Source organism: Plectropomus leopardus, chromosome 8, assembly GCF_026936395.1.
Source record: "Plectropomus leopardus strain MGB_pleo_1.0 chromosome 8, ASM2693639v1, whole genome shotgun sequence".
In the NCBI taxonomy this organism is placed as follows: Eukaryota; Metazoa; Chordata; class Actinopteri; order Perciformes; family Serranidae; genus Plectropomus; species Plectropomus leopardus.
In genome coordinates, this window is record NC_142183.1 from 32,788,691 (window position 1) to 32,811,883 (window position 23,193).

The 23,193-nt window shown below is 37.2% G+C and overlaps 1 protein-coding gene and 1 long non-coding RNA gene across 3 annotated transcripts in view; one reads left to right on the forward strand and one right to left on the reverse strand.

Moving 5' to 3' along the window:
- Window positions 1-284: 284 nt before the first annotated feature.
- LOC148188981 (uncharacterized) lies at window positions 285-19,956 on the forward strand. Its single transcript, XR_015777311.1, has 3 exons — window positions 285-697; window positions 8,059-8,134; window positions 19,828-19,956. It is a non-coding gene; the product is annotated as an uncharacterized LOC148188981 (long non-coding RNA).
- aff2 (ALF transcription elongation factor 2) overlaps window positions 11,654-23,193 on the reverse strand; it is a 201,466-nt gene continuing 189,926 nt past the window's right edge. For both annotated transcript variants that reach the window (XM_088081386.1, XM_042493782.2), the window contains exon 26: window positions 11,654-19,971. In XM_088081386.1, coding sequence (XP_087937512.1) covers window positions 19,850-19,971 — 122 coding nt within the window. In that variant the 3' untranslated portion in view covers window positions 11,654-19,849. The remainder of the gene's footprint in view (window positions 19,972-23,193) is intronic.

The window sequence follows — 23,193 nt, forward strand, 5'->3', positions numbered from 1 at the left end:
AATACAAACTTAGGAACTGACCTTGAGTATTTCTGTTTGTGAATGAAAAATATATTGTTTAAAATAACAAAATGTATTAAATATTCAAGAGCATTTTTGTCTGGATTATCATAATAACAGATGATGTTCTTGAGGTTTGATTTATTGGACCATTATGGCCATGGATTTATTATAGAGAAGTCGTCCCGTTTGTGCGTAATGACGTCTGCAGCATGCAAATGAGCGTATGACGTCATCCAAATTAAAGTGACTTTTGGCGGTAGTGCCAGCTTCTGACATTTGAAAAGAGTTATCGACACTGGGCGTGTCGAAACGTCGAAACTTGGTAGTGGCTTCTTGCTGCAGCGGTGATAAACCACTGTACTCCTGAATGTCCCCTTTAGCTTAAAAAACTCCTAATGCGTTCAGTCGACAAGTCAAAAGTAAAATGCACCTTGTGTCAAACGCAATGAAAATATCATATATATGAAAATATAGTACTTTGAGTTGAGCCTCCACCTATGAGCTGAGCACACAGGTGCAGCTAATGCTAGAGAGAAACCTCGTTGCTAGAGACGGCAAAGCAGTATTTTGAAGTATGGGAGTCTCCACCGAGCCGTGGATAAAACTAATGAGTTAACTACAGAGCTGCCAAACCAGTGGAAACTGACTGCAGACCTGTATTTTGAGTCCTGTGTGGGCTTTATCTTGGCTTCATGTAAGTACAGCCCGCTAACTGCTAAGCTAATGTGTACAATGTAAAATATAGGCTTGTACTAATAACCTTAGCATATTGTATTTGTGTGGAAAACGTGTCTAGTCTAACACAATTAATTTGTGAGTGAAAATAGTGAGTTGTAATTGAGCTGAATTTTGTAATGTTACCCTTCTTACCCTTTGTTGTTTCTAGCTTCATATGAGTAAAGGAAATTACCGCTAGCCAGGAGGCTAATTTATGTTAGGTGAAATGCGTCAGGCTTGTGCTAATTGCATTAGCATGTTGTATTTGTAGGGAAAATGTGCTCAGCTGGAGGCGAGTGGTTTTGTCTGTGTGTTAAGGAAGACAATTTGTGTCCTTGTGTTTGAAATTGTCGCCATTAAGCCATGTTTTGGGTTTGTTTCATGGATGTGGTTTGTTTTAGGTATATTTTAAATTGGTGAAGCTTTACAGCACTGTACAGAAACCCCACCACCACTAACAACTAAACTGCATCCGTCACATTAACTGGGTATCATTAGACCTCAGCCAGTAATCAAAATTATATCGGAGTAATTAAGCTTTCTCAGCTAAAACAGTGTAATCTTTCCAAAACAAACACTAAATTCCACAGAATGAGCAATTTGAAGTTATCTATTACCCCTAGGCTATGTCAGGGTTTCAAGACCACACTATTGTAGCAGTGCAGCTCTGATTTAAAAGAAATAAATCTAAAAGTTAAGACCCTAAAGTAAATTTCTTTGCATTTATTTCACTCCCAATCAAGCCACTGATAAGAATAGCTTTACCTTGTTTATATGGACTTTAAAACTGATTTGAAATGCAAAATAATGAGACTTTAAACATGCAAAAAAGTGATTAATTACAATTAAGTATTAAACTTTAAACAAAAAAAAAATTATTTGACAGCCATTATTTGTACATTTCACACACATATCAACATTTCTAAAGCTCTTATGAAGGGGACAGTAGATGACCCAGGCAAGATGCCAGCCAAGCTACAAACTACTGTTTGACAAAATTAAACAACTAGACCAGTTGTGATTTAGTAAGTCATTGCTGTTTTCCCAGCGGCTTTTCAGACACCATATGTGGGTGTTTTGTATTGACTCATGGTTGTTTTTTTACAGTGCTGTTTTTACTAAGACATCACTGCACATCTAGCAGAGACTGTGCCCCCCGAACTCAGTAATTTAAGGAAACATGACTTTTCCTAACTATAACTAAGTAGTTCATGCGCCTAAACCTCACCACGTTTTAACCACAGCATTGTTTAAATGTTAAGTTTCAATACAGGCTATCTGTTACATAATAACCTGCAGATGTGATGTAACCATGGTTTGCAGAAACATTTTTAACAACATTTTTTCTTGCAAATGTGTTGTGTAAAGAGACCATTTATTCACAAGAAAACTCCAGGGTGTCCTGAACTTGTTAGCATAGCTAACTGTTGCTTGTTTACACATCCAGCCCACAGCCCCCTTTTTTTTTTTAGTTTAGCAACAATAGGATTCACTTAGAGCCCTGTTTCTGTCCACCTGATGAATGTAAGAGCAATATTTGCTCTCCTTGTAGCTCTGTTTTGGTCATCACCAACTTCTTATGGAAACATCTGGCTCTTAAGCTGCTAAATACTCCACTTTGTTTGCTAGCTGCTAATTTTCTCAGCCGGGTGCTGAGCAGGTTGTGTACAGTGGGTTTGTCACTCTGAGTTGCATGGTCATGTTTTGAAATGGAGGTCTGAGCAAGTACAGCTGTAACAGCTCTCCTCTCCTCTGCCTGTATTCATGTCAGCCCATATTTCTGCCCCGGTGGTTTTATCAGATCAATATTTATCATCACAAGCAGTGATCTCTGACCGTGATCAAATTGATCTAATGGCAATTACATTACTGTTTACCTGCTGTTTTTTTCTCTCCGCTCCTCTGATGATGCCCTGTCTTTTTCTCACTCTGTCTTACCTGCTCCTTCCCTCCAACGCACTCTGTCTTTGTCTCACTCTCATCGTCTATCATTATGTTTCATACACTGGTAATCGCATTACCGCTATGGGCTCATATTCTGGCAGGTCACGCTGCCTTTCTGTTAACGTTGCCGACATACACAATTACATTAGAGAGAGAGTATGTGTGTAAAAAGTGCTTAGCTCAGCTGCGTCATGACTAGGGTTTGTCTCAAGGGTGTGTGTGCGTGTGTGCCTCTGTGTGTGTGTGTGTGTGTGTGTGTGTGTGTGTGTGTGCCTGTGTGTGTGTGTGTGTGTGTGTGCCTGTGTGTGTGTGTGTGTGTGTGCATGAATCCAGCAATAGTAAACAAACTGTAGTATACTCTGCCTCCCAAGGACTTGAAGAAGCGGTTTCAGAATATTTCTCAGAGGAGCTGTTTTTCACCAGAAATTCTCTTCAACAACCAAATTAATTTTGTAGACTCGGCTGTCTCCTTCTTTTGAGGCTGCTAAGCTGCTTACAGTCTGGCCAGTTTTACATCGTGCAGACATTGTAGGATAGTTTTAGGATGTTGTAGCTGATGGTTAGTTTAGTGTGGCTGCTAAATGCCACTCTGTGTTCACCATCCTCACCTCTGTCTGACCGTGTCTGGCTGCTGTTGCTTAGCAGGTTGTGTTCACTGGGTTTAACCCTTTGAAACCTGGATTGACATCACTTTTCTCTGAGCACATTTGTATTTTTCCAAAATATAGGAAGAAAGGCAATGAGCAACTAATAATTAAAAAAAACCTTGTTAAAAATGTCTAAGGAGAAAAAGACAAAAGCTAGGGGAAAACTTTATTTGTAACTGTCATAGTTATGTATATGAAATTAGTTTACAGAATTTTAAGCAATTTCTCCAGGTCATTTCCTTGTTTTTTCTGTTATTATTATTATTATAATAATTATTATTATTATTTAAATTCATTTACAAGTTATTTTGTACTTACTAATTTTTATCTCATGCTGGGGTAAATTTTGTATTGCCCATTGCCATCTTTCCATGTTTTTGAAAGAAATCAAGCCTATTTGCACAGGTTTCAAAGGATTAACTGAGTTTTTGTTGCTAAGAATAGCTGGCGGCTGCAGTTCTAGTTATCAATGTTATTTCTGAATGGAGTTTTGTGACAGTGTTTTTAATCAGCCTTAACAATTGAAAATACCTGTGTAGTTTTGCACAGACACCAAAATTTACAAGTCTTAAGCTACATGAGCAGTGGGGTTGATTGGCACACTTTTCACTCTGTTTCATATCAGTGTGGCATAGTTTATATTGGAATATTTTAATGTAAAATTTAATGTCTCAGCTATGAACAAATGCTTTAATTTACACAAATATTTTCTAAAATTAGGTGATTTTTAATAAAGTCTCTTTGTCTGCATCACAGGGTTGGTTGGCACAATGTAAAAATGCTATAGTTACAAAATAAATGAAGCAACCAATAGAATCTATTTGAACATTTAAGTCAAACAGGAACCAGAACATTTCATTGATATCAGACAGAAGTGTGAACTCGGTTACAGTCTGTTTCCATTTTCAGTCTGATTTAAATTGGGATTTAATTGGGATTTTAATAGAATGAATTGAATTACAATTATTTAAAAGCAAATCTTTAAAAACAGATATCTTGAAGCAATTCATCAGTAGGGATGTCTAATTCCTTTTGCCATTGACAATTTAAAATTATAATAATTAACTAACATTTTAAATTTTTCAAAGAGGGTTTTTGATCTCCCAAAATACCACAATATTAACATTACACATTAAATTCACATGTTGCATTCACATGTGCCGACCAACCCTGCTCACATTTGACCCAACTTTGGGATAAGATTATCCAAACATAGCTGATTTCAATGTTGAAACTGAAATGTAACCCTCACCGAACAAGTTAGTGACTTTCAGAGGCTTTAACATAGATGAGTGTAGGTCAAGAAAGCAGAAAGTATTTTGATGTTACATTTATGTTTCTGTGACCTTCAGATGACCAGAAAATAGCTGTGTGTCCCCTACCACAAAATACAAGATGTCATCACTTTTGTTTATATAAAAGCAGTGTATTGTGTCTTTTAGTCCTTTGCAGTATGTATGATTAATTTCTCTCCAAACATGCCAGTGCTTCTCAGCTCACTGTCTTTTTTGAGCCACAATGTAGACATCTGTATCTCCAGAGCATGTGAAGCATCAAGGAGGCAGCCAATTAGAAATCAGACAAGATGTGATATGTTGGCTGCCAATGTGAAACCAGTTTAATCAGGAGTCATTCAATTATAGCTGACGAGCTCTTCCCTCGTTAGCGCCTTCTGGAGCTGTGAACCGCAGAGCTGAATAGAGAGCCCCGTTTGAATAAAATCCCTTTTGTAGTGGTTAGCACAGTTGCTTGAACTTGTCGCCGACTGGGGCCTTTCTGTGTGGAGTTTGCATGGTCTCTCTGTGCCTGTGTGGGTTTACCCTGGCTGCTCCGTGAGACATTCTAAAATCCTAGAAATGTCCCAAAATGCTAGAAATGTCCCAAAATGCTAGAATTGTCTTAAAATGAGAAATGTCCTGAAATCCAAGAAATGCCCCCAAATCCTGGAAATGTCTTGAAATCCTAGAAATGTCCCAAAATCCTGGAAATGTCTTGAAACCCTAGAAACGTCTTAAAATCTGAAAAATTTCCCAGAATTATAGAAACGTCCTAAAATTGAGAAATGTTCTATCTTAGAAACATCCTTTAGTCTGACAAATGTCCTAAAATCTTAGAAACATCCTTAAAATCCTCAAAATGTCCCAGAATTCTCCAAACGTCCTAGAGTCCTTTAAATGTCTTAAAATTCTTGAAATGTTCAAAAATCCTAGAAACATACTATAGTTTTAGACATTTCCTTAAATCTTAGAGATGTCCTATAGATCTAGAAACATCCTAAAATCCTAAAAACATCCTATAATTGTAGACATTTCCTAAATCTTAGAAATATCGTATAGTTCTAGAAACATTGTAAAATCCATTTCCTGAAATCCTAGAAACATCCTAACTCCTAAAAAGTCATGAAGTCCTGCAGCGGCTGGCTCCTGTCCTCCTGTCATTTGGTTAAAGTGGCTCCCAAGCAAAGCAAGTTGAGTATCCGTGCCCTAAAGGATAAGCAGGTTTAGCTAATGGATGATGGACTTTTAAACATGTGGCACACAATGAAGGGCGCTCCATTAAATTTGCCACTCTGCACAGTGAGACAGGGGAGGGAATTCATTTTCTGATTTGGTTTCTTTTAATGAAGTTGAATGACTGTAATCGACTGGTTTGGTGGTCAGTGGTGATGGAAACCTGTGGTTTTAAAAATATAGTGTAATGCATTTTCAGTGAAATTTCACTCATGGCAAAAACATGCTGCTGTTTGGAGATTTGGAGTGAAACATCTTCAGAATAATCAGTATTTTAAATTCTAAAGTGTTGCCTTGGTCAGTAGTGCTCTAAGCGTCTGTGCTTTTGTTTTGTTGTCATTAGATCAGGAGTCTCTCACTACATTCTGCAAAATTTAATGAGGTCCCCCACATGTTCAGAATTTAAAAGTTGCACTTACCCATGGCTCACAGTCGCCATCTGCTTTTGTTTAGAGTTTTATTTCATTTATTTTTTACTATCACGCTCATCGTTTTGTCAAATCTATAGTCACATTTTCAGAACCGTAAACACAATTAGCACAACATCATCTGACCATTAACACAATTCTTGTTGTTTTAACAGTATATGCAGCCAATTAACACATTTCTAAAATACTGAAATTTCTGTTTATACAAGCTTCCTTGATACTCGATTATGGATCGTTCTCGTCTTATTTACAAATGCTTGCACACAGAACGGCAGAAATGAAAACCTTATGTTCAAAATCTTAAATGTAATCTAAAGCCTCTATTTCTGCAACGACAGCAACTCAACTGCTTTATTGAAAGAGAAAGCATTTTTTTGAATAAATATCTCATTGAGACATTGAAAAGAAGCAGATTTACTGCAAGTTGTGTAAAATAGATCAACCACAACTGATTCCAGTGTCAGCTGGAGACATAATAATACCAACCACAGCCAGACAAAAGAGAGAACAATTACAGAGCAAAAATAACAACAGTGAGCCACACCTGTAAGATTAAATGTTGTTCGAAGAATATTTGCAGTAGTAGAATTAAACATGATCGGGGCAGTAATAAATAATAAATTAAAATAAGCAATAAAATACCAACTCAAATAGATGAATTTAGACGGACAAATTAAAATAGAAACTAAAACTAAATTAAATTAAAATTAAATTAAACCAAGTTTATTAAATTACATAAAGAGTAGAGTACTTTTGGACTGATTTAGCTCAAAGTTAGTCCGGAACAACACCGAGGAGATCGTATAGATTTGACCAGGACTGCATATTTGAGTGTTTTCCCTGTTTTCCCTTCTGTGCCTTTTTTTTGCTGCATTTGTGTATTTTATTTTAACACATTTAGGATGTATGTTCTTGGGTTTTTTTTTTTTGTTTTTTTTTTGAGGCATGTGTGGGGTTTTTCTTGATCACTGGCAGCAATTTAATGTTGCTAATGCTGTTTCTTCTGAAGTAATTCTGTCCCTCACTATTTCTATCTACTGCACATTCTAGAGTTAAAAATGACACGTTTACTTTTAGATAGTATGTTGACAAAAATGCACACATTCAGCACTCGTGTGAACGTGTGCTTATGTCGAAGAATAATTTGATATTCAGTCTGATTTACTATGTTTTGATGAAGTTTATAGTGCGTGTAGAAAATGTCTTTGTGCAATCCGAAATTAAGAGTTGTTAATGAACAAAATGTGGTTTTGAGCAGAAAATTAAATAAATGTGAATAAAGCAGAAAGTGGAATATTTGACTTATTGTATGATGCTGCTGTATTCTTATGGTAAGAGTTTAGAAAGAGTATCTCATGTATAGGTCAGGGGTCAACAACCTTTAGTATCCACAGAGCCATTTTTGACAATTAAAAAAATCTGCATGGAGCTGCAAAGCATGTTTGAGCCTCATGGTTGAGACTATTAAGTCAAAATTAGCCTATCAAAATAAATAATAGGTCTAAATCAGCATTCATAAATACATTTTACTACAACCTTGCTACTTTGCATTAGACTATTTATGATTTTATTTTTTATTTACTTCTACCTTGCAGCGATGTTTGTGAAAGCAAAGGAGTCCGTCTACATGTGAAAAAAAAATCTCTATTTTAATTCTTTCAAAGGCTGTAAAAGTATGACTCACATTTTGGTAGATGAAATGTTGAAACCTTTTTTTGCATTATCGTGCATATAAGCTATTTCTTGAAGCTAACATGAATAGATAATTGTTATTCATTTCCATGTGTTTTGTTTTTTTTTTCATCATAGCTGCAGGGAGCCGCTGGACAGGGACTGAACGGCTGCATGCAGCTCCGGAGCAGCAGGCTGCCGACGCCTGGAGAAGGTAAATGCTTGATAGCAATAATAAAACTAGGGCTATGCTGATATTTAACAACACATTTGGTTACAACAGATCCACCATTTCCCCCGACTAATTGTAGAGATCAAGTCTCTTCTGTCGTGGAATTAACATCATATTTTGCACAGTCTTACCTTGATGGCCACTAGCAGATGGAGACATAAATTACAATGCTTTTCAGTTTATGTAATATTCATTCATTGTGCAAAATAAGAAAAATACTTCAACTTAGGGTTGATGTTTTGTACATGTTCACTTTGTAAATACAAAAGAAATTGGCTTGTGATATCAGCAGAAATCAGCATGTTGGCTGATTCTGATATTTAACTTTAAAGCCAATATGAGCCGATCATGTCGTGCATCCCTAACTAAAACATTGTAATAGATTCAGCAGCGTATGTAGCCAGGTTGTGTGAGTCTTTGTAAAATAAAGAGAGGAAGTTTGACAGAGATAATTGTAATTTGTGGTCATTTGATATCTAGGATCAGCCGTAAAATATTGTATACATCTCCTGTTATCAGTATTTACACTCCAAAAGAACTGGTGTTACAATTCTGAATTCACACACTTAATTTGATAATTTGATTCAAATACATATCCCTGTAAAACCTACTTGCTTTTATTTAAAGGGCCAACACAGACTTATTTATTCATTCATTTATTTTTAAATGCCTCCCTGCTGGCTGTGGCTGGCGGCATTATGTCTTCAGATTTTCTGTCCGTCCATCTATCCATTTGTCTCATTCTCGTAAAGATGATACCCCAAAAATGTCTTATGGGGATTTCCTCAAATTTGGCACAAACATCCTCTTGGACGCATCAATGAACTGTTTCTTAGATTTTGGTGGTCAAAGGTTCCAGTGACCTCACAAACAAGTTTTTGGCCATTTATGACAAATTATTTATGACAAAATTATGACAAAATTTCACAAAAAGTTATGAAAGTCTATATCCAAAAGGTCAAAGGTCAACATGACTGTGCCATCATAATGTTGTGGCAAAAACACTTTTCAGGCCATTATTATTATAACGTCCTAACTCAGAAACAGCACTGGAGACTGTGGTGGCTGCACAGATCTTCTGCATGTGTGTAATGTGTGTGAATCAGCCACCTTTTGGAATATGTAGCTTTTTTTGCAGCAGCATCCTCATTCAGAGCATTGTCTGCCGCCATGGCTACATACGAGTGCGGACAGACATGGACGTAAGTTGTAACTGAAACTGGTTTGTGCAGGCATACAGCTGCAAGGCGGTGATCCTAGTTTGTTTTTAACTCAGATAGTGTGTAAGAATATGGATAATGAGCTCCTGACAACTTTAAAACTCTGTCAGCGTGTTGCGACTGCTCAGCCAGACTGCTCACACAGGGGAGAACGCACACATCCGCCGAGTTGACCCCAGCGCCAGTCCACATGTACAAGTCAATAACGGCAGCGTGCATGAGGTTCAAGTGCTCATGCTACATTAGCTGTGTTTCTCTCCAGCTGTCTAAACACTCTTTTTAAACAAACACATCCAGTGTGTTTTTAGCTGAGTGGATGTGGAGACGCAATCATTGCACACTCACAGCAATTTTAATGTTGGGCAATAGTGATGTTAAAGTCATCACAAATGATAGTTGTGTGCATTCATGGTTTCAACAGCAGTGTTACTACTCGGGTCAAATTTCCCACTGGGGCTAGTGGACACTTATTGCTGCAATATGTGTGTGTCTTTAGATTTTGCTCTGTGGATGTGTGTACGTGTGTGTGTGATGGTGTGATGCTGAAGCATATCTCTGAGAGCTTATTTGACTGCATGGTTACCTATGGCAATTAAACCTATAAATCTAAGCTGTCAGTGTGTTGGCTCCACACCAAGGACAAACACACACACACACACACACACACACACACACACACACACACACACACACACACACACACACACACACACACACACACACACTGGGCTAATGTCTCAGGGTCTGCACATAGGCTTTCCACCTCCTTACTCATTTAGGGAAATACTTAATTAGACAGGATTTATGTCTCCCAGAAAATGCAGCCTTTAATTTGGACTTCAACACAACACTCCTTGTCCTTCCTCTGTCTTTATTCCTCTAATTTCTCTCACACACTCTCGAGCTCTTTTCCCACCGACTCTCTCACTTACTCAAGACACACGGCCTTCTCCGTCCCTCTTGAATTCTAATGTGCGGCTATATTCAATGAATTAATCATGCATGGCCAAGTAGGCTAATAGTTGCTATGATGTAGAAATAAGAGTCCATTAGTGCTAATAAGAAGACTGGCTTGGCTCTTATAATGTAATACATCAAAGCCACTCAGAGGAGAGGGTCTTATTTATAAAAGAGTCTTGTTGAGTGCAAAATTGGAGAGATTTCATTCATTTCACATTTATTAGGAAGATTCTTATTGTAAGAGTGCAGATTATGGTGTTTTTATCATCTTTGGATAATTCTCTCTGTTTTCTCTTGTCACCTTTACTGAATATCAAACTTCATAATGCAACATGAAAGCAAAGTTTTGTTTTCTTGTTGTTTAAACTAGAATTACAGCCTCATGGTTGTATGCCTAATAATAACTTACAGTTTACATCTTTGTCTGAGAAAACATGGATTCTTCACACACATCTTCCCCCGGGCAGCACAGAAGACTTCTATAATCAGCACAATGTCAAGGTGGTCACCCAACATTAGTGCCACCAATTCAGTATCTGACCAAATGTTTCCCTTTTCTCTGCCTGAGTTGTGACTTTGAGTAATGGCCACAACATTATGACGTTACAGTGAAGTTTTTTCTTTGAGATTTTGGATATAAAATGTCCTCACTTCATTTTATCCTATTCGACATTTGTGTGAATTTTTGTCAGAATTACCACATTAATTCTTGAATTATGGCCAAAATCATGTTGTGAGTGAATTTGGTCACAGCGATACAATTTTAACTCTTAAGTCCAAGTGGACATCTGTACTTAATTTTAAAATTCCCTCAAGGTGTTCCTGAGATGACTTGTTAACGAGAAAGAGACGGCTGCAAGGTCACAGTGACCTTAGACTTATGACCTACAAAATCTATTTATTTAATCTTTGAGTCCAACTGGCCCCAACAATGGACGTTTGTGCCTAATTTGAAAAAAAAAAAATCCCTTGAGCTGTTCTTGGGATAATGTGTTCACAAGAATGAGATGCACAATGTCACACTGACATTAACTTTTTGACCTGTGAACACCAACATCTAATCTGTTCATCATTCAATCCAAGTGGACGTTTGTGCCAAATTTGAAAATATTCCCTCAAGGTGAGAATGGGATGGACCGATAGATGTATAATCCAAATACATTATGCCTTCAGCCATGGCTATGGCCACCATATAGGCTTAAAAACATGAAATTCTTGAAAAACCTCATCTTGAGTCCAGATCTTTAGAAAAAACATGCACAGCTTAGTAAAATATAGCATTTTAAAAAGACACAAATAAGAGCACGAGAATAGCTGGACCACCGGTTCAACAGATTTTAATCCATATTTTAGAGACATTAAATATTTAAAAACAATGGAACTGCATCACAACTTCTGATCATCACATAGAACAACTTCATTATAAAAAGAACCATATAAAAGGCCCAAAGATAGCACTGATAGAAACAGAAAAACAGCTGAAGTTGTGCAACACATTTAAAAATACAATGCAATCCATGTTGGACAGATGTGTTGTTTTGTAGAAATCTTTACAATGTTGCGTTTAGCCTGCGATGTAAATCAGAATCACAGACGGAGATCTGTCAGGCTGTCTGAGGCACCGTGTTGCTGCCCGTCTCAGAGCCACCACCGTCTGGCTGAAAATATGTTAATTTACCACATTGGGATGCCCAACACTTGCCATAGACAGTAGGTGTCATGTAGCATTTTAACATCAATCAATGCAACTTGAATTTTGATTTGTATGTATAATTGCAATGAGTAAAGTAGATTATCACCAAGAACACCGTCTGCAGGTAAATGTGCTGGTTTGGATCAGCAGATTTAAGAGTAGAAGTTAATGATTAAGGCTGTTTTTGTTTGGAGAAAATTAGGCCCTAACAACCACTGATGGGGAGAAAGTGCTTCATTTAAAAACAGCTACATTTTGCACATGTAATGCAAAGATTAGTTTGGACAAAATTGGAGTTGTGGCGTTACCTGACGCGGGCCTTTTCTACATGAACACTGAGACCAGCTGACTGTTTTTCACTGCAGAGAACACAAAACTGCTCAGAGTCAACACAGGTTTTTAACTTGCTTGGTTTATGGGATGTTTTTATCTGGGACATTTTGAATCCCTGCATGATTTAACAGTGTTGTGTCCCAGGAGGGAGACAATAATAGCTTTGACAAAATAACTGCGCGTTGGAGAGTGAAAGCATCACAGCAACCTTGGCAGAGGTTAACATGCTTGCAGAGGGAGTATTACTAGTTGACTCGTTAAAATGAAATGATACTGCCTTAAAAGTTCTCTGTTAACTGTGAAATTGATACTGTGTCATTTTTAGGTAAAAAAATAAGCTCTTGATAAGTTATTGAAGTTTTTAATCAGATAATTTGTAGCTTTGACTTCTGTATGACCAGTATTTTGTGTTTAGTACGGCGTTACCGACAGGCAACAGCTTTATATGAACTACTATGCACATTTCTTCTTAGAGAAATTGTGCTTATTGGCTTAATTTCCAAGAATAATACAAGTTTGATATCACTCTCATGTCTGTGCACTAAGCATGAAGCTAGAGCTGGTTAGCTTAGCTTAGCATAAAGAGTGGCAGCAAGGGGAAACAGCTGGCCTGAGTCTCTCCAAAGTCCAAAAATCCAACTTCAGGTACCTCTAAAGCTCACTAATTTGATAGAGTTGGCTTCTAAGTAGTTCTTTGTGATTTTGTTCAGGGTAACCAAACAAGATATAATGTCTGATTAGTGCGCTTTAGTGGCAGCACACACTTTAAGAGAAGCAAGCGAGCTGTTTCTCCATGTCCTGCTAGCCCCCCCAAAACCAGCGCTGGGCTTTGCGTAGCGGCCAAATCGTGGAATAATAACCTGTGTATCTGTCACATGATTCCACTGGGACCTAAAACACTTTTATCCAGAGAATACGTGTGAAAAAGACGTCTGTAAATCAATAGAAACATTTTTTCTTCTTTCTTCATAGTTTGAGGATGTGGTATTCTTTTCAGCTTGTTTTAACCACAGACCTTATTTTACTCCTCTAACCAAAAATCTATTCAAAATAACCATTGACTTTGAGGAACCAGAGGTGCTAAAATGCTAACTCATTTTTGGGATGTAGGACTCATTCCTGGGGTACTCTATGGAGGAAATAAGTTGACCTTTTTTGCCCTCATGCACCACTGAGCAACTTTCACAGGATGAACAGGGCCCCACCTCCAATGCTGTATCCAGTTCTCTTTTTACATCCACGGTTTCCAGTCTATGCTAAGCTAGGCTAATCACCTTCTGGTTCTAGGTCTACACATAACACACAGACATGAGGGTGGTATCGATTTTCTCGTCCAACTCATAAGCTTATTTCCTAAAATGATAAACTGTTTCTGTGTATTGTACTGCGCAAGAAATAAACGCAGATATAACATAAATTGGCCATATAACTCAGTTGCCAGGCCTGCTGTATTACAGCTAAAGATATGAATTCTCCAAAACAACATTTGATTTTACTTAGGTTGAAAGAGTAATTTGAAAGGAACTAATGAGAATTACTACACGATAAAGCATAAATAAAAAAAAGACTTGTTAGCAGTTAGTTGCATGAGTATTAGTGTCTCCCTCCAGTGACTTCGACAAATGATTAGTTTTGGATAAACAGAGACTAATTTCTTTCAAATACTAGTTTCTAACATTGTTGCTTGACTCTGACAGTACAACCGAGGACAATCAAATGGAAAAAAAAAGATAAAAGCAGCTCTCTGGTAGATTACAGGAATTTGAGAAGAAAAACAATTTACTTATCCTTATAAATACTGCTAGTTCATTCACTGTAAGAGGCAGTTTTGGCCATTTTCTAAGCAATCAAAGTGTATCTGTGATTTTCTGAAATGCAAACAAATATTAGAGACACTCATCACTACTGGAGAGATTATCAGTGTATTATCGGCTTGTAACCATCTGTTGTCAAAAAAATAAATCAGTCAGTTTAGCTCTCTATTGTAATCACACCAACAGCGACGTCGTTTCTGTCGCTGCTGCTTTTGATAAACATGTTGACAACTGTGATAATGTAACAGGAGCTAATGAGATATTTAATAAGATGTCAGCAGAATAAAAGGCCATGCTGAGGCAGTCTGTGCCCGAAATGTCTCCGAATATACCGACACACTGACATTGCATATAGTCAACAGAACTGTTAAATGAGTTCAACATTTACCACAGCCGTCATGTGACCTGTAGCAGAGTGGGATGAAACCCATGTTTCTCATGATGTCACCAATGCAATGTGTTTGACATGTTACAGCATATTATTGTATAACTATATTGTACCGCTGCGTATCATCAAAAATCAAAAAAAAGGACCATTGTGTGAAATGAACAATAACCATATAGCAACATCACTGTTTCACCATAAAACAAAACGACATCGAACATCATTGAATTGGACTGAGCAACACTGTGGATCAACTATTGACTGAAAACGACTGAGGTCGAACAGAGACAGTTTGTGGGCTTTGTTTGTTGGCTGTTGTAGACGTTCATTGGCTCATTGGGACTCTGCTAATTTGGCTTCACGACCTCAAATAACTAAAAAAGTAAAAATAAAACAACTTTAAAAAGGCATTTTTGTTAAACAATAGGGAGTGGAGTTTGGACTGCTATTCAGAATGTTCACCAGTAAACATTTTCAGGCTTTCAGATGAAGAACCATGAGTCCATTTTTAAAGAAATAGTTTCACATTTTGGGAAATATGCTCACACACTTTCTAGCCGATATTTGCCACCTCTCATGTCTGTGGAGTCAGCAGCCATTTAGCTTAGCTTAGCACAAAGAGTGGAAACAGGGATATAGCTTGGCTTTGTTCAAAGTTAAGAAATCACCTACCAGCACCTAAAAGCCCAATAATTAACACATTAAATATATTATGTAATCCATACCAAAACCAAAGTGTAGCTACTGAAGTCACAACGCCCAGCCCTAACTCTCTTTTCTAAGCGAAATGGCTGAAAATATAAAATATACATCTTTTTGTCCAAACCTGTCATGATTTTAATTGATTTTTTGTAAACTGCCAAATGTAGGAAGACTAAATCATGATTAAAACATTAATAGAAACAGGTTATGTGATACGGCTGCTGCATGGCGTTGCTTGATGCTTTACTAGAGTTACTTTTAGCTAGCTAGCTAATTTTAAAGTTACTTTTTTTTCCCTGAAAGTAACATTTTTTGCGCCCACCATAATAACTTAATTTTCACAATGCAGGCTTTTACAAATTGTAAAAAAGATTTTTTAAAAAATCTAACAAAAACAATTATATGAATGAAACAACCAAGATACAAGGTGTTAATTGGTGAGCAAAGGTGTAAAAACTGTAGGTAGATTTTAAAACCTTTGGACATAACCGTGTTAGCTGGTTACTCATTTCCAGTCTTTATGGTGAGCTCAGCAGCAGTGATTTTGAATAAACTTGGGGAACTTGGTAAATGGCAAGCTGAATGGCAACTTTTCCTTTTAACCCTTTGGTCAACAGAGGGTGCCGTCTAAGAAGCTGAGAGAAGAGATTTACAGCCATGTGGCTGTTTGCTGCGAATCAGCTGCACTAACAGTTTACATTATGATGTTGAAATTGAGATGAACTTTGACCTCTTCAATCATTACATGCTATTGAGACATTTTGGAAGAGAAATTTTGTCATAATCGCTGTATGAATTCATGAGTAATGGCTAAAGATATGTTTTGTGAGGTCACACTGACTTTGACCTTTGACTACCAAATTCCAATCACTTCACTGTTGGGTCCAATCAATGTTTGTACCAAAAATGAACAAATTCCCTGAAGATATTCTTGAGATATTGCGTTTACCAGAATGGGACTGAAAATATACTGCCCCCTGGCACTGCTACAGCCGGCGCGCGGCCTAATAAAGAGGAAGGTCCATGAAGCTGAATTTGTTAATCCCTGCTAACTAGCTGCTTGCTGTGGCTTAGTGTGATTAGCAGACATGAGAGTGGTGTCAGTCTTCTCAACCAAATCTCTGCATGAAGCCTATTTCCTAAAATGTGGAACTTTTCCTGCTGAGATGTTCTTAAACATTATTACCTACATCAGACTCTTAACTTTAGTGTTGTGCATTTAAAGCGGCTTTGTATTTTCAGGTGATGTCGAACATTCACGCTGTAAATGACTATGCGACAAGAAATACATCTTTTTTTTTTTTGTTCTTTTTCAAAATGGACACAAGTAGTTCTTGGTCTGAAGCTATCATTTATTGCATGCGATGGTTTTACATTTTTCAGGCATTTCAGACAAACCCATACTTGCTCAAGTCATCAAGAAAAAAAACCCCAGCAACTAATGCAAATTTGACACGTTAAATCACACATTTTTCTTAAAGCCAAACCCTGGTGTCGTCATAAACGCCAGTAAAAAGCTTGTGGAAACATTTGATTTTACGAAAAACAATCTCATATTTATACCAATATGGTATGGAAAATCATTTAGATTAATTCTTTGTTCTTAAATAAATAGAGCAATTCCCACCGGACACAAATAGAGGCACTTGAGTTTCTTTTTTTTCTTTCTTTTTTTTGTCAAAGTGAAAATTACTTTTCACATCCGCATTGTCTTCCATACACATTCAGCGATGGTCAAATGATCCAAAACTTAAAAACTCATGCTTGATGTACTGGATTTACAGAGACCATGAAAACAAATCCAGAATTTTTAGTCTTATGGCACATGTGAAATCTAGAAAAGCCAAATGGAAACCAAAGGCTCTCCTTGTGTTTTGATGTGCCACAAAGAGTTAAAAATCTGATTATGTTTGGTGCTGTGTAAATGCAGCCATAGCCTGTGCATGGACACACACACTCACACTCTCTCACACACACATATAGATTCCCTATTTTCTCTTTTCACTTCCTCATTCTCTCACATTGAATCATTCACAAGACGCTAAAAAACAAAAACAAACACTGTTGAGGAGTCACAGTCTGTACATTATGGTACACACACACATCAGTATTGTCCAGTCAGGTAATGATGTAAATAGACTTGACAATAGGCTGTACACGTATACACACTAACAACACAACACAACAAATGTCGGGAAAGGACTCCAAGATATCCGGCAGATGATGTGATCTCATTAAGCGCTGTACAAGCTCGTTGTTGTCGCACAGATTTTTTGACATCAGGGCAGAAAAGCCGATGTGTGATTTCCACCCTGCTCTCTTGATCTGCACGTGGGTGGGAGCTTAACAACAAATCACACTGAATCTTGTAGTTTTTTCCCCCTGTAAGTGTTTGACACCTTAGTGGGTGGGTTACTGTGGGAGATGGAACTGGGTGGAATTTCACAAACACCCATAACCAGTAAGACGAGAACCAGACAGATGCTTTTTCTGTCAGACGAAAGCCCTCATTTGTTGGACCAGTGAATCGAGTGCTGAGCTGTTAACTCCCCAGACTGCATCTTGACCAGGTCCTGTAATCCTCCTCGTGGCTGGACACTTCTTAATGTTGGGGTTATCTTGATTCGATTGTCCTGAGAGGCTCCACATCTGAGACCTCAGAGCGTCGACTTAAACAAACCTCTGATCAGGTCACATGTGAGAAGGCGGCTGGACGACGTGAGGCTGCTCTGACACTGATGGACAGATCTGAAGCTTTAAACCTGTGAGTGTCACTGCTCTACATTGGAGGCCACATCATTAGGAGGTAGGGCTGGGTATCCAACCATAACGCCTGTTTGGACTAAAATGTGTCTGAATGTCAAAAACTGGCAAACATGCAAAACGCCCATAAATTGTCTTTTTTTTCCCTCTTCTATTCTTTGATGACACAGATCAATTTTAAGGTTTAAGACTTAAAAAAAAAGTGCTTCAATGACTGTGTATGTAGTTTGTGTATTGGCATAACTCAGGAATCCTATTGGCACAGTATGGAAAACAGTAACTGGCTTCATTTCCAGGTATAAATCTAAATAATCTGATTTATTGTGCTTAACTAAAAAGCAAATCCAGATATAAAGTAATAACCCTTAAAACTTCACTTCTGATTGATCATTATCGTATTATTATTTGTATAGCTTATTTTTGCATATACGTGCTATACTTGTGCTATTATGCTTGAATTCTTAGCTATTTTTCAAATTTCCTATATTTTACTGTACATACCTCTGCAAATCAGCCCCGGCCTCAGGACAAATATTTTGAATTGAATTATTGACACCTGTAGTTACTAACAATGTCTTAATAGTACAAGTCCTCGAGTGTGACATGACACAAGCTGCTACTCTGTTGAATACAACAGAAGAAGACGAGCAGCTTATTCTGTTCACATCATAAATGTGTAGTATTCATCATCGCAGCAGCTGTACTTGTACTGATGGTAAAATGTTTCTTCTTTAATATGACCATCTGCTCTGCTTTTCTGCTTTACGTCTTTACAGATATGCATGCAAGGTCTTTGGTCTTCTATATTTCCTCCTGTGTGCGCTGTTTCCTGTGAATCCCTAGTCCTTGTGTACGCCATTGTCTCCATCACTGACAATGCAACCTACTGTATGGAAGGTAACTAATGAGAGTAACTCCATCCACCGGCTACGGCAGAATAAATGCCTGTCCATAAATAGTATCCAAAATGTAATTTCATGTGACGAAATACTTAAAAGGATCAAATTTGACAGACTTGTTAACCACAAAGGTTGACTTTTGGGCATTTGCTCTTCAGATGGCCATTTTATCTCCATTAGTGTGTGTTGTTAAATTTCTGAATGGACACACAACAGAGGCTCAGCAGCTTCTAACTTGTGACTAAAATAGGAGCAGAGGAAAGAGTTCAGCCTCCATCAATAGTGTGTGTAGCTCAGCCTCTTTCCTTTAGCAGCCTGGTCCTGATCTAATGGATTGGACCGGTACTCCTCTTGGATCAATATCAGCCTGAGGCTTTAATTCTCGCCCCAATCACGGACACGTTTCTGTGCCACTGCCGGAGCAGATGAGCCGCTGTTGAGCTCCTTCCTTAGCGTCAGCCTCCTTAATCACATCAGCCTCTCACATATCTTTTTCAAAATGATCCTGTCTTAGTAAAAGCACTTTCTGCCTTTCCTCTCTGCTTCTTATTTCTATTCAGGGACACGGGGAGGATTCTACCACCTATTGTCCCTTCAGGAGTTAAAGCTGCCTGCACTGATATACAGTAGCTCCAAAAAGCAGCATCAGCCAAATGTTTAATGTGCTAATTTGTATTCTGTGATTCACAGTTGAAGTTCCCAAACTTAATTACTGTTCAGTCCTAATTGCAGGTGAATTTCAGCCCAATTAATCCGCCCCTCCTATGCTGTTACATTACTGTGGGTGGTGTCGGGTCATTTGAAGGATCCCAGCGGGAACTGAAGCATCGTCATGAGTCTCATCTCACTTGTTATCCCAGTTCTAGCTCCCAGGCCCATTTCTCTGTCTTTTTTCTTTTTTTTTAGAGTGTTGGCTGTGGTCCAGTCCTTACAGCAGGTGAGCCTCTAAGCGGAGCCAGTGCAGTCCCTGCCTGATGTATCGGACCAGCTCTGTCATGCTGCTCTGCTGACTCAACGGCTCCATCACAGAGTCCAGCTCGTGGAAGAACTCTACGGGAGGGAGAGGGAGAGACACAGTTACGGACGGTTACTGCCTCTGCTGCTACTGCTGCTCAGATAACACACGGCCATCAAGAGGCAAAGTCAGGTCGGTCGTTCCTTCACATAATCAGAACTTGTTTTACAACTCTGTCCACAAATGACAGCAGGGTTATTTTCGCTGAACAGAAATTTATCCATGATAATGAAATATACGTAGGTGGTTCTGGAAGGCTGAAACATATCGTTGAGCCTTCTTTGTTGACAGGAGTGCCTTATGTCCTGCGTCACATGGAGAGTCCAGTGCCACACTATATTATGACATTTTTGTGCTTTTTTGGATGAAATACTGTGGTTTTCTTATGCTATTTTGAAAGACATATTATACCATGACTTTTTTAAAGACATGATATGCTATGACATGTTTAAGCTATTTTGTAACATATACTACAGTATGACTTTTTCATGCTATTTTGGACAATATTATATAGTTTGACTTTTTTGGACTATTTTCTACTTTGGACAACACACTAAACTATTACTTTTTTTATGCAATTTTAGATGGTATACTATAGTATTTGAAAGTATGTAATATGACTCTTTCACGGTATTTCTGAAGCTACACTATAGTATGACTTTTTATGCTATTTTGGACAATATACTATGACTTTTTGATTCCATTCAGACGACATGCTATACTATTAGTTTTTTATGCTGTTTTGGACAATATATCATAGTGTGACTTTTACACAATATTTTGGACGACATAATATACTATGACTTTTTTATGCTATTTTGGATGACATACTATACTTTAACTTTTTAATGGAATTTTGGACAACATAGTTTTCTCTGACTTTTTTATGTTAGTCTGGACGACAAAGAGGTTTATGGACTGCGGTCACAGTGGGGCGGTTGGGAACAGGGAACATAAATGTTTTGTAAGCTCAACGGCGACACCGTTTGGTCAGTGTCAATACAGCTCATGTGAGATCACCCCCGAGCATGCTGCCTACGTATCAACCCCATCAATCATCACACCTAACGGTAGGCCTACATGTCAAGGAGAAAAACCAAAAATCTTTAGAAAGTCTTTTCGTTAGAAGAAATACCAGAGACATAGTCATATTTTCAAATCTCCAGTCATCTTTAGCATTAACTTGATGCAGGACCCTATGGAAATACTCCATCCAAATACTCAATTTCATAACCTCATCCTTTGGTTCATTCTATATATATATATGTAGTCCTGCCATCTGTTACTGGCTGAAGCTGGGCCCCCGTCAAAAAGAAAGACACTTGACCGCCAGTGGGCCACCGTTTTGCCCCAGGCCCTCTCAAAAGATACTTGCCACCAGGCCTAACAACTTTTCTGAGGGAAACCCTGCAATAGTATGACATTTTTATGTTATTTTGGACGAGGTGCTATACTATGACTTTTTTGGGGGGTATACTGGAACCCATTAATGCAATTTTGGACAACATTTCATGCTGTGACTGACTTTTTCTGTTATTTCTGACAACATTCTATACTGTGACTTTTTGTGCTATCTCTGACTCTTTTATGTTATCTTGGACGATGGCCTATACTGGACTGTTTTATGGCATTTTAGACGATATACTATACTTTGACTTTTTTAGTAGTATACATAGTATACAGTATACTAGTATACTGGTATAGTATGACTTTTTTAAACAATTACAGACAAATACTATACGATTACTTTTTTAATGCTAGTAGTATAGTTAATGCTATAGTATGATGTTTTAATCATTTTTCAAACCACATACTATACTATGACGTTTCTATGATTTTTGGAAGACATACTCATCTATGACGTTTTAATCAATTTTTGAAAGACATTACTACACTTCATTTTTTGAAGGAAGTGCTATACTAGGACATTTTTATCCTTGTTTGAACGACATACTAAACTATGACTTTTTTTATCATCTTTTGAACAGCATACTATACTATGAGGTTTACTTCACTTTTTGAACGACATGCAATAATATGGCGTTTTTATCCATTTTTTATATGGAGGTTTATCATCTTTTGAACGACATACTATACGACGTTTTAATCAATTTTTGAATGACGTATACTGTGACGTTTTTATCATCTTTTCAACGACACACTATACAACAAGGTTTTCTTCACTTTTTGAATGACATACTAAACTATGACTTTTTTTTCATTTTTGAACAACATACTATGCTATGACGTTTTTATCAAATTTTCTGACTTTATGACTATGACTTTTTTTCAGTTTTTGAAGGACATACTATACTACGATGTTTTTTTAATTTTTGAAAAACATGCTTTCCTATTGCTACAATACATTTCAGTCAATTTTTCAGTGACACATTTTACAAGGTTTTCTTCACTTTTTGAACAAAATACTATACAATGGCATTTTTATGATTTATTGAAAAAAAATACTTCTGGCTTCACTATCATTTTTTGAAGGACTATACTATGACCTTTTAATTTTTGGACGACATACTATACTATGACATTTTTATCAAATTTTGAACCACATGCTATACTATGACATTTTTATCATTTTTTGGAACAACATACTATACTTTGACGTTTTCTTCACTTTTTGAAAGACATACTATACTATGACGTTTTTATCAATTTTTCGACGACATGCCATACTATGAGTTTTTTTAAATTTTTTGAAAGACATACTATACTATGACGTTTCTATCATCTATGGCGTTTTAATAAATTTTTGAACGATGTACTATACTATGATGTTTTTATCCATTTTTGAACGACACATTATACAAGGTTTTCTTCACTTTTTGCACTACATACTATACTATGGCATTTTTATCACCTTTCAAATGATATACTATACAATGATGTTTTAATCAATTTTTGAACAACATACTATACTATGGTGTTTATTTTGATTTTTTGAACAAAAATGGCAATGGCATTTTTCCGATTTATTGAAAGACATACCACACTATGGAGGTTTTAATATTTTTGAAGGACATACCATACTATGACCTTTTAATTTTTCAACGACATACTATACTATGACGTTTTATTATCTTTTGAATGACACACTATACAATGAGGTTTTCTTCACTTTTTGAACAGCATGCAATAATGTAACGTTTTTTATCCACTTTTTGAACAACATACTATACTATGACATTTTTATCAAATTTTGAACCACATGCTATACTATGACGTATATGATATACTATGATGGA